The sequence below is a fragment of the Sciurus vulgaris genome, assembly GCF_902686455.1.
Source record: "Sciurus vulgaris genome assembly, chromosome: 15".
Taxonomy (NCBI): domain Eukaryota; kingdom Metazoa; phylum Chordata; class Mammalia; order Rodentia; family Sciuridae; genus Sciurus; species Sciurus vulgaris.
This window is the reverse complement of record NC_136476.1, coordinates 27763398-27776302: the sequence shown is the minus strand read 5'-3', so window position 1 is coordinate 27776302 and position 12905 is coordinate 27763398. Positions and strand designations below refer to the sequence as shown.

At 36.1% G+C, this 12905-nt stretch overlaps 1 protein-coding gene across 4 annotated transcripts in view; it reads left to right on the top strand.

Moving 5' to 3' along the window:
• The window catches only part of LOC306645368 (receptor-type tyrosine-protein phosphatase delta-like), a gene marked incomplete at its 3' end in the record, with an annotated part of 320233 nt that overhangs the window by 207381 nt on the left and 99947 nt on the right, over nt 1–12905 (top strand). For all 4 annotated transcript variants that reach the window (XM_079113102.1, XM_079113103.1, XM_079113105.1 and 1 more), the window contains exons 3-4: nt 5818–5963; nt 8413–8554. In XM_079113102.1, coding sequence (XP_078969228.1) covers nt 5818–5963; nt 8413–8554 — 288 coding nt within the window. The remainder of the gene's footprint in view (nt 1–5817; nt 5964–8412; nt 8555–12905) is intronic.

The window sequence follows — 12905 nt, the reverse complement described above, 5'->3', positions numbered from 1 at the left end:
AACTTTCCATTTTCTAATTTGGCAGGGTAAAAATACCAGGGCATTACAATGAGATCAAAAGTCCATGACTCACTCTTCAACTCAGTGAGCTTTCCTTGTTTTCTTTTCATCCTCCCTCCATTCCTCCCATCCATCTATCCAAGTATCTAATATTACCCTAAAGCTTTCTATAAATCTATAAAGGAAGATAAGCATTACACCTTGTAGGGCTGTTGGAAAATAGTATAAGATCTATAAAGCATTTAGTCTAGTAGTTGGAACTCAGTGAAGCCAAGTTACTTTATTTTGAAGTATTCTGCCCTATAAATCACATTTTAAGGCTAAAAGGTTGTTTGGGGAGCTATATTAAAAAGGAAATACCATGAATGATTCAGAAACAGTCTGTTTGACTTTGAAAACCTGTCCTGGTCAGGGACATCAAGAGCTGACCCAGTTCTGATCCAGTGTGATAGGCCATGGTTTACATAGCTTATCTATTATGGAAACCACCTATACCATTTCTGTGTCATGATTTTGGCCCTCATTAGCAGTTACACATCAGCTTGGGGACTTCCGTAATGTGTTCATGTAGCTGTGCTGTTGTCTGAGGCACACATCCTCCCTACACCCCTATTCCTTAGAGTTCAAGCTAATTCTAACAGAAGGCCCAACATTCACACAAATTGTGGCTAGTCTTTGTGTGTGGGTCAGTGGCAATAGGATGTGCTGTGACTGGACAGGAATGTAAAGCCCTTACTCGTAAACCTTCAGACCAGCCATTACTTTTAGAAGTATCTCTAATGCACCTCTGTGCTTTGCATTTCCCACCTGACCCAGCACAGAGGCCTGTTCCTTATCTTTCCTTCAGAGCCTTCATCCTTACAAGGAAAGATCAGGGTTGGGTTCAACTGGGTTTCATAAATGCTATAGGCACCTTTTAGCGAGGAAGCAGATGCCCAAAACAGGACTACCAGCATATTCTCATGGAACGTTCCTTTATCTTTCCCCTAAGTATCATTTAATATTAACCTTTACCTTTCAAGATTTTAAGAAGAGTGTTATGATAAATATCCCTTTAAAAACAAAGCTCTCTATTTAAGGAAGTGTTAATCAGCTAAAAGAAACAAAGCCAATTAGTTACACGCTGTTAGTTTTGTTCCCTATGCAACATATTTTCTTGATGTCCACAGAAACAGCTTATTAATTAGAATTAAATTGAACAAATGGCACCCTTCTTCACTTGGTAGCATGTGATCCTTCTATGATTCTTTTTTAAATAATTCTCAGTTGGCCAATTCAGTTATCCCAAATCCGAGAGTTGCCTTAACCTTTAAGAATTTCTCATCAGTTTTGTTCTTCCATGAATATTACTAGTATTCTTCAGTGGATCTTCCCTGTTAATGTCTAGCTCTGCTTCATGTATTGTACTAAAGGGAAGATTCTGTCCTCAGTAGAGCATTTTGTTAAGGATGGTCACAGACAGTTTACTGTTCTTGATTTTGTCTCCTCCATGTAATAGCTGTCAATGCACATTTATACCACCTTGTCTTTGGAGAGCCTAGCAACTTGAAACATGATATGGTTCATGTCCAAAATATTACAGCCATGTTGTGCAAAGGTTCTGTGCATTGGTTTTATTTTAAGAAACCATATAAAAATCATTTGGCAACCTGTGTTCCTCTTGAACTGTATGGAAAATAATGATTGACTATATTCTGGAGCGACTGTCTTTTCTGTGAATGCATCCGGAGAATGCAGCACCTTTGAAAATGACCACGGAGCATGGTAGACAGAGTCTAGAATGTCAGCCATGCCTGTGCTCTGACTCATATGCATGTTTACCATGTTAGAAAATAAACGTTCTGAGTTGAAAAGTAATTTGACCTCTGCAATGCCTGACATTAGTTTAATAAAAGATACTTTCCATTTGTCAAAATTGGCTTGAGCAGATATACATTTTGCAAAGCTCAGTTTTGGCAACTTCAGGTGGGGAGCAGTCAGCTCCAACAGCAATGGTGGGGAGCAGTGACAGTTAGCTATAAGAACAATGGAATGAAATAATACTGGTGACTGGAAACCTCTAATGCTCTTCTCCTCATCTTCATATTCTTGATACTGCCTTTTTTCCCCTTTAACCAACTGTAACATTGATAGTTGTATCTCCTGGGATAAAAATAGGAATTTTAATTACTTAGGTTTGAGCCTGTCCTGTTATGTGACTTTTTAGTAGACATCTTTATTTTATCCTTTACTTGAATCTTTTCCCTTCTTTCCCTTGTTCAGAATGAGATTTAAATTTGGACATCATCCCTGACAAAAGAAGGCAGAGGCTTCCTTAAATGACTGGAGATGGAAGGGAAAGTGGGTGTTGTGCATTTTTATACCCCTCAGAGTAAAGATTTCACTGGCCTGGAGCATTAGTTGGTGTTATTAAGTTTAGCTCTGTCTCACATCTTTCTTTTGGCTGGCTGCCTGGCATTGACAGCGTCAGTCTGAGAATGTGACCAGGCAAAATGATTATTTATGCAACACACATGCTTACTGAAAGGATTTTACTGTATTATCTAGAATCTTACTTTGAATCATAAAATGATGACATTTATCTTTTCTGAGGTTTTGTATTTGGTGGGCAAATGTAGAGAAATTTGTATCAGATCCCATAAGAAAGCCACAGTTTTCTAGTCTGTGAAGGCCATTGTCTTTCATATTAACAAAAAGACCTCTGTGGACAAGCACCTGAACTGCCCTTCTTTCTTTCTGTTTTAAGGGATCTTTTCAAGATTTTTTAAAGAATGTAAAGTCAATACTGTGGCTATAGTGGTAGTTAGTAGGATTTAGAAAAATAGTTTCAGATCCTGTAACAGTTGCTAATTTATTTTAATACATTTTCCAGAGATAAGTAGGTTAATTCCATTATTTGACCTCATCTTGGGAATTAAAATCCTTGTAGTAGCACCCAGTGGTCATGTCTTTGTCTATTTTTAATTTTTGCCCATGTTAGCACAAAACTTCAAATGAATGAAAAAAAAGCTAGAAAATATTGGACTGGTACACCCATCCTTGAATATATGGGAATTTGTCTCTTTGTATTTTATTTAGAAGATTTCTGCATTTAATGCAAATTTTACTTCTTGAGTGTCTTTACCTGCTAGTTGTTTCCTTACAGATGTAAGGAAGATGAGCTTCCTTACATAAGCCCTTTTATGGCAGCCAGACAGAAAAAAAAGCACTGGATCAAGTATCCATTGCTTTCTTTGCAGATTGTAAGAATCTCCAACTTGCCTTCATTCTTTGGGATGAAAAATGAAATACTGACCCTTAAGAAAAAACTCAGTGCAGGGAAAATGGCACCCTCCTCTAGGTTTATTTTATGTCATATGACATATTCATTTCTTATGACAGCCCTTGATTCCCTTCAAACATTCTTGTAAGAAATTTCAAAACGGACCTTTAATGGGAACCTGGGTTTTTAAATTGGATTTTCATTCATTGACAATTTTTAGAATATGTATAAGAGAAAGTACCTGAAATTGACAGTATTGTAACTTTTAATGTGGCGATTCAAAGCACTTTGTTTTTCTAAGGAGATTCCCTAGGAATTTTAATTGCATAATTTTGATTTCTCTATTAGGTACTGACAAGGGGGTGGTTATTATCATTTTGCATTGTTTTTAACAGCAGAAAGAGAAATAAAAAACTTGCAATATCTTTGTTTCCAAAGTGATATCGGTATACAGTATTTTTTATTCCATTGCCGTTACTCAATTTCAAATCATTTTAAGTACTTCCCACAGCTTCTGGTAATTGTCTAGTTTGTACTGCTATCCAGAGATGCTGCAGGATATGATATCTTAGCAGCCTGTTAGAGCCTGTTTTTGTTCCTAATGTTTCTGAACATAAGCAGGCCCCCAGGCCCCTGTGTTTCCATGAACTAGTTGCTCATGAGTTGGAAGTTCTTTTCTGGGACCACAGTTACAAAGATGCCTCTCTCCTTCTCTCTTCTATACTTGCCTCTTCATGAAAATCTTACATTAAACTAGGAAACCTTAAAACTGGAAGGGATTTTTGCAAATAACTTATTTTTACAGTGAAGAAACAGTAAAGTTCATTTTTTTTCCTTTCCTGTATTATCCTTCTCTATCTATCTGAAAACATAAAGTGTTATTGGATTTGAGATGGGAGTCTGATGTTCTTGAGTGAGTACAGGGAAAACAAACCAGTAGTCAGACACTCCCTCAGAGCAGCAAGGGCATCAAATAAGAAACCTGTATTGAGGTAAACAACATGGTGGTGGTGAGCGAGCGGGAATGGATACTCCTGTTTCCTTCTAGTAGAATCTTAAGGATTGTTTTCAAAATGCATGTTAGCTATAGTTGCTGAAAACCACTTTTCAATGATATATAACTAAACAGTAGGAGAGAAAACCTTCAATAGGGATCAAATATGCAAAATTAGTGAAATGTTCTTGAGTTTTAAAAAAAATGCCAATTACAGCATCAGCATAAAAAGTCAAGGATGTAAGTAAGGTATAAAGAAGTAGGGAAAACAATTAAAACACCACCTTGCAAACCACCATTATGATTTTTAGCAGGTTTTGTCCAGTTTCCTGTGTCAATTTTTATTTTCAGATAGCCTCTAACATAATTCCATGAAACTTTCTGTAGTTTGTCAATGAATCATAAGTATTTATCATGTCATAATAAAAACTTTATAACAGTTACCATTTGTATAGTGCTCCATCATTGTGCCATGCTTTATTTCAACATCAATTCCTATATTAATATTTGTATTACTTATAATCTTTTACTAAATGCATGGATTGATGAATAGCTTTGTGCATACTCATCTACATTTAATATTATTGTTTTATGACAGATTTCTGGATTTTGAAATGTGAGATGGAAAATAAGTTTTTAAGGAAAAGGATGTGAATATTAGGGATATTTTAAAGAGATGGGGAGGGCTTTCAAAGCTTCCAACTTCTAGCCTTTCAGCTTTAGTAGTCTTTTAGTCTTTATCTTTCTTTAAATACATCCTTTTTTGCTGGGTATGGTGGCACATGCCTGTAATCCCAGCTCCTTGGAGGCGAAGGTGGGAGGTTTCCAAGTTCAAGGCCAACTTCAATGACTTAATCAGACCCTGTCTAAATAACAATAATAAAACATGAGTGAGGCCCTGGGTTTCATCCATAGTACTGTAAAGAAACAAACTTTTTATGTGTTTGCTGTGAATTCAGTGACTTCTCGGTGGTGGTTCTTTTTTTGTCAATTGTGGAGTTAAATAAGGCAGCCCACAGTATCTGGGTTAGAAAGTCACTCTCCCTCCCTTCCCCCATTTCTCTGTATTGCCACACCTTCTAATTCAGGGCTACATTTTTTTGTCTCTTTAAAATTCTCTCGAATTTCTTTCAAATGTCACTAATTTTAATAGCTCAGCAGTGGCAATGCTGCTTTCTGGCAGGGTCCTGATAGTGGCATCAAAGAAAAGAGCTAAAATTTTACTCACTTTGATTGATGAGCTCATTTTGTTACAGAGGACAAATTGGATTTTTTTATACTAGTAATAAAAATTAATGTGTGATGTTGCTTTTCGGAAGTTATTGGATCTCTGCTTTAATACAGATTTCAGCAATAAAAGCATAACAGATAACTTGACCAGGAAACTACCTCCTTCCCCAGTAAACTACCCTCAAAAGTAAAAGGTGCTTTTCTAATTTCATAATCCTGGTATACCTATGTATGTGTGAGGTTAAGGGTTATGGGGGAGTAGTGGCAAAGGGATATTGGTCTGTATTTCAATTTTTCATTTAATTGTGATGTTTATTTCTTTTCGTTTCAGCACCTCCAAGGTTTACAAGAACTCCGGTTGATCAGACAGGGGTCTCTGGCGGAGTTGCGTCTTTCATTTGCCAAGCTACGGGAGACCCAAGACCTAAAATTGTCTGGAACAAAAAAGGAAAGAAAGTCAGCAATCAGAGATTTGAGGTATTAGGTCCATTGTTCTGTTTCTCTGGGGGAAGAATGTATCTGATCTGTCTTGGGTTTATGTGTTACCTGTTTGCTTTTCTCTGATATAAGATATTGTAGTCTCTGAGGTGTGACATTCATAACGTCATGTGTGACAGAAAACGTAACTCTAAATGACCTTTTGAAAAGGAGAATTTGGGGGAAGAAGTGGCCACCTCTTGCCTCTCCTTTTTCTAGGACTTAAGCAATGTTCCCAGGATGCATTTTTCACCTCCAGCCTCAGGCTGCTTCCTCTTAAGGTTGGTCTTTACATGACCAAGTCTAGAGGATATGTGAAAACTTGACTCCTTCAGAAATGTCCTATCTCATTGGCCCTTTTGAGTTACTTGTTTTTTCTTGAACCAATGTGTGTGGGCAGGGGAATAGTATAGGCTAATTAATTGAAGCTAACAGAATCTACAGGAATGGGATCAGTTCCATCCAGTCTCATGGTTTACAACTGGGGAGAAGATGGTGTTTTCTTGAAATGGGATTCGAGTTTCAGTTCTTAAAAAGAGGAAGAAGAGATGCTGAACAGCAAAATAACATGAATCTAAATGAGAAATTTGTTGCATTATCCTAGTGTAAAATACTGCCCTGGAAGAAACATGCTGAAACAGGTTGACACTGCAGGTAAACCTAGAGGAGAAATTGCTTGTCTTTATTCAGTAAAGCCCAGTGCATCCAAGATGGTGGCACATCATTCGTACATTACTCTTTGAGTCTTAGTAAAGAGTCTTAAGTTTTTGAAATGTTCTCATTTGGGAGAAGAAAAATGGGTAATTTACTCAGAGAAAGAATGGAGGAAGCACACAATGTCACAGCTGTAATTTCAGACATGGAGAGGATAGCTTGAATTTTTTTTTTTTTAAGGTGCTACAAAGACCCCCAAGTTGCTTCTTTTTTTAACCTAAGACTTTAATCTGCTTTTGGTTCAATTTATAATATGACAGATTAAAAGTGCATTCTACTTACAAGAAATATAGCACTACAAAATCCAGAACAATTTGATTGTGATCATTTTTACAGAATTTCAGTGTATATAGTTTGTATGCACAAAATACCTATTAATTACCCTGATGAAATTTGAAATGTAACTGTAGATCACAAATGATGATGGCGGTTTAAACACGAAAAGAATATCTTAGTCTTCAGGTTATTTCTTACAGCACATAGAAAATGTGTGTGTGTGTGTATATTTGGTGCACATTTTTTAAAAATTTAGTTTAAATGATAATTTTTTGTCCATGATTCTAATAACTATGCCCCTATGCCATTTCTCCCTTAATATGCATAGTAGAGTCATTTTAAAATGTGTGCTTAATAGAGTTGAAAATAAATTATGCACGTTGAGAAATGGAACATTTTGGCTATCTCCATGAATTTAGAATGAATAGGGAATACACAAAGGACTAAAAATGGACATATTTTACAAATATTTGGTTATCTTTCTCCACATGCTAATATACACAATTTGGGATTGAGCATACCGTGAACATATTTATAAGACATTTTCAATTTGTTCACATGTAGGCACATGAAAGTATTATTTATTGTGGAAAAAAAGGTGTGTGTCATCTGAGTGAGCAACTGATAGAACGTAGCACAGTTATAGAAAGGTGACGAACTATATAGTTATGTATACATATTTATCACTAACATTGTTATTTTTTTAAAAATACTACTTGAATTAGCTCATGGTACGATTACTAGTGTTGCTAAGCTGTTTTGCAATAGAGTTCATAATGATAGTGAATTCAGGCTTGGTGTTTAGGACATTAATTTTCTGCCTGGTGAAGCAAGCCTCCATTTTACAGCAAGAATGCTCTAAAAATGCAGAAAATGCTAAGCTAGAACAAATACTGGAATGATTTATAGCAGAATTAATGCATGTCATCAGGTCTTTGGGTTGTGAACGCCATCTCGTTGACTGCCTAAGTGCTAGATTTATGGTTTCTCTTCCTGGTTTGCTCAACTGTACTGTTCAGGATGAGATACTTTAGATCCACAGAACTGTTTGTGGTTGTCTTCCTTTAATTCTTCACCTTATAGTCCAGTTATCACATGTGCATATGTGCTTTCAGAGACCAAATAATTTGAGAAGTTTATCCATCATGACTTGCAAAATTAGTAGGCATAAATTGCCTAGATACACATACTAGAATATGTTGAAGTGTTAATGGAGAGCCGTTTTGAGTTGCATTAGAAATCTGCATTTTTGCATATGTAGTTTTATGTCTTTCTTTTTTTTGGGTAGAAAATTAATTAAATTAGAATATTCTGTTTAACCACTGTCTCTAAACTCAGTCCTGGAATGCTGCTGAGTTCATTCAGAACCTAGTGGCTGGTTCACTGCTGCCTTGAGAGGTTTAGCTGAGGGGTGGACAATTATAACAACACCTGTGACAGCTATTGTTTCCTCTAATAGGTAATAGAGTTTGATGATGGATCTGGATCAGTTCTCAGAATACAGCCCTTACGGACTCCTCGGGATGAGGCTGTTTACGAATGTGTGGCCTCCAATAAAGTGGATGAAATCATTGTCTCCACGAGGCTCACAGTTTTGCGTGGTAAGTCCAAGGTTGTTGATTGTGTCATTGTTGCCATTCTGCATCCCAGGTGTTCTTTTGTGGGGCCACAAGAAAGACTAGCATTGTTGTGATGTTTAAGTAGGAAATGAATTTCAGTAAAATGTTCTAAGACTCTAACATTAATTACACAGTGGACTTGATCTTGTTATGGGTTTGGAAGAAATGCTAATCAGGAAGAGAAAAGGAAAGCAAAAAGCAGTATTGATTTCAAATGCCATTTTGCCACCATTTTGATTTTGGCTAAAGAATCTAGGAAGGAACAGGTATGCTTCTCTTGCTTGTTAGCATTACTCGTGCATAGATTTTTTTCATACTTTATTCAGTAGTGTTTTACAAACTACCAAACCTGATAGTGACTGTTTTTAAAACTAAAGGAACAATTGCTATCTAAAGATGAGCTCCTCTTAAGCAGCTGGTCAGAACTAAGATAAGAAGGATGACTTTCTTCTTTGTTGAAAAATAATCTTTTTATTTCAATCTTCTATCTTTTCTTGAACCCATATCTATTGATGCAAGTGAAATGAGGCAGTGAATCCCCTTCTGTGTCTCTGTGTTGCTTGCATAATTTGACCAAAGCATGGATGACTTGCAGTGTGTTCACTTTTTAGGCTTCCTTTACAAAGGCAGTACTGCAGAATAAAGACTGGTGGTTAACCGTCTGTTTCATATACATTTAATTCAGCCTTTTGTGTAGAGATAAGGACATTGCCTGATTGGACATCTAACAGATGACATTTCCATGCTTACACTTCTGTGACTTTCTCTTTTTCTCTCTCCCACTGTTTATTTGCTGTGAGCTTGATTCCAGAGTTTAGTAGAATAGACGTTGCTTAAGGCGAAGGAAATTGGAAGGAAGGGAACACAATTTAATAATCATAGAGGAACTTATGTGTATTAGGAATATTTCTCCTGCATACCATTTTTCCCCATTGAGGGATGTATTTTCTTTGTATCTTTTATAAAATAAAAAAGCCATTTTCCTTCCAGATCTATTTTCTATTAAATCTTCTCCTCTTTTGAGAAGCTTTACATTTTTTGATACTAAAAGTCTGTTTATTTGGATAAGGGCAGTTATAAGTAACGTAGACGAAATTTACCTGTTGCATTTGAGATTTAAAAAAAAATCAAGTCACAAAATATCTAAGAGGAAAACTAGTTAATGCAAGAAGCTGAATGAGCTTATTTACATTTGCATCCTAAAATGTGTTTTAAATCGTATAAATGCCTTTTCAAATTGAAGGGAAAATATTGAAAACTGGAGATACTTGTGTATACACACACACACACAATTTGTATATTTAAATGCGTAGAGCACAGTGCTACTTAAAACCAAGTCAGATTTGAGTAACATTTTTTGCCATTATGAAAAGTTGATACAGGGGATTCCTCATTCCTCATAAATAGAGATATTGATAAAATATCTGGTAGTTCAATTAAATGCACATTTAGGCTAGCAAGTAAGAAAGAGATGTTTCTAGGTGCTAAACACAAAGAGGGAATCCTGAGAGAAAAGATAATTGTAGTCTTATAACCCAAAACAATGACTAAATAGGTTTAGATTTGTGAAATGGAGTTTGGAGACTCTAGTAGGTACAGATACTTTCCAGATACAAAAAACAGATGGGAGTAAGAGCAGCTACATTAGCTTTGTCTTGTGGGAGACCTACAGTATTCCTATGCTGCAGTATTAAGAACCCAGATGCTTAACATTAAAGCTAGGAAGAAACAAAATCCTATAGATTCTGGAAGAGGGAACCAGGAAAACACTCACCCAGCAGACCCCCTCAGAACCTAGGGCATATGACCCTGAAGTTATTTATACTCAGATGGACTCATAGCCACCAATTCTAAAGGATGCAGCAAGCCAGTTCTAAACCATTAGTATAGTAAGCCCAAGCAGTAAATGTGGAAGTCATAGTCTGTGAACTAATAATTAAGCAGTATGAATGGGGTTTTATAATAAATGTGTTTAAGGTATTTGCCAAGGTAAGAGAAGCAATATATTAAGTATCTATAAGACATAGGCAAAAATAAAACAAAATAGGCAGATATTAGAATCCAGTTTCTATAACTGGATGGAATCTTTGACATCCTACTTACACATGTAATACTATATGCTGTGAAAAACGTGTACATGTGAATGTGTGTGTGTGTGTATATATGTATATATATGAGCTCACATAAACTTTAAAAGATTTGAAAATTGCAGTTATTTTTCAGGTGTTCATATCTGAAACAAAATCAGACATCAGATAATTTTTGATCTTCTTTCAAACATTTAATCCCCATTGATTCAGCTAATTTGAAACTAGGTAAAAAGTATATTGCAAATGTATAATAAAATTTAACAGGGACTTTTTCATTTTTTTCACCATCTTAAAGTCCTTGAATTCCTTCAAAAGCAATAATAGCAATAATTTGCCTGACTTAATCTTTATGCATTTGATGAAGAAATTAACAGAAAGTTGGTTGGGAAATGTCACTTTTCTACCTTGTGGGTTCTACCTTGTAGATTTAGAAATCCATGAGGATTTATGTTTTCCTATCTCTTGACTGCCAAGAGTGCCCCCATTTCATCTGCTTTTGTATAGTTAGTTCCCACGTGAAACAAGTTCATTTGAAAGTTTGAATATGATCTTGAATTTCTATTTGAATATTTATCATATGTAAGTGTATTTGGGTTAATTTATGATTCAAGTAAAATAGTTAACCCTACTTAAAGACAAAAGACTGTTTAGCATTTTCAGAAATATTTGCTGAGAAAAATACAAAGGTAAATTTGGAAAATGGGAAATTGGTCTAAATATAACCTTAAAATGGAATACTTTATACATTCTTGTGGGATAAAATAAGGGTAGAATTACCTTTGTTTTCTAGAGTTGCCTTAGTTTAAAATTTTTAAATGTTGACAATTTATTAATAATAGTCTGAAAGATATTTCAGTGGTGGTAAACTGACTTTCATAGACTTTGAACATTGCGAACAGTTTAATAAATGATTGAAGAGGTTCATAACATAGTTGATGAACTTGGTGTTCACTTTGAGTTTACTTTCTCTTGCAAATCATGTTGGCAGACAATCAAGAAATCTGTTCTGTGGTAGACACAGACCACTTTACACTTTTTGTCCGGTGGCCCTCCTCAGATGCCCATTTCATCTACATGGGTCATTTATTTTTCCCCCACTTTGCTGACAAATGCCAAAAATGTGCCAACTGTCATGATGGGTTTTGTCTAAGTGGACTGGATGGAGATCACTCATTTATTTCACACAGGCTACTGGACAACCTAATTAATTGGAGATTCAGACATCTGACCTGTGTGGCTAATGCAGAAGATGTGAAAATAATACTCTGACCACCCATGTGCATTGAAGGGAGCATTTCAGGGAAAACTTTCCCTTAGTTGCTTGTTTCAAATTACCCTGGCTTCAGAAACTGTTTTCATAAGGAAGGATAACTACACACTTAAGGCTGAACGTGACCTGGAATGAGATATTTGGGCAATTAACCATTTACACTGTGGAGTGTGGTTCATGGAGAAAGAAGTAGAAGGGGGAGTTGAATGTGATACTTGTGTCCCCTAGGTCATTATTTTTTAGTTGTGGAAACAGAAGCAAATGCTGGCTCTCTAGTGCAGTACTTCAGATGGTTAAAATATTTGTTATGCACATATACTCCCTTCAAACCGAGCAGCACAGGGCTCACTGAAAGGTTCTTAAGAGCTAAGCCTTACCTAATTGTGGCACACTTCTCTGTACAGTGGATTAGACGGATGTCTAGGGAGGGGCAAACCAAGGACCAGAGTGGGTGTTTTAGTAGGCGAGATTATCCACCAAATGAAATTGGTTCTACCTAGATCCTTAGTTTATTGGCCAGTGTCTTCTCAACCAAAGATATCAGCAGGAAAATGTGTGATACAAATTTTTGTAATGATAACTGAGGATGAAAATGTTCTCTCTGATATGTTATCAGCCACTTGGCAGGGGAAATAAGATATCGCCATCTGTAGAATTTTCTTCCTGCTAAAAACCCAGAAGCACCTGCCTGTCTGGGGTCTAGCGGAATGGCATGAAGAATCCTTTTTTCTTATTCACATAATTCCCTTCCTCTAAGAGAATGTTCTTGAAAAACTGAATTAACTTTGTCTTCAAACATATAACTAAATGTCATATTTCTTGAACTTCTTTTGGTTTGTTGTTTCTTTAGGGTAGGAATCTGTTGGGAACTGTGAATGAATTACGGGTTTGTTTGAGCCATCTCAAGGCAAGGGCCTTGCTCTTCTGAGAACTCTGTGAAATCCCACCAATTCAAGACCACTCAGTTTATGCT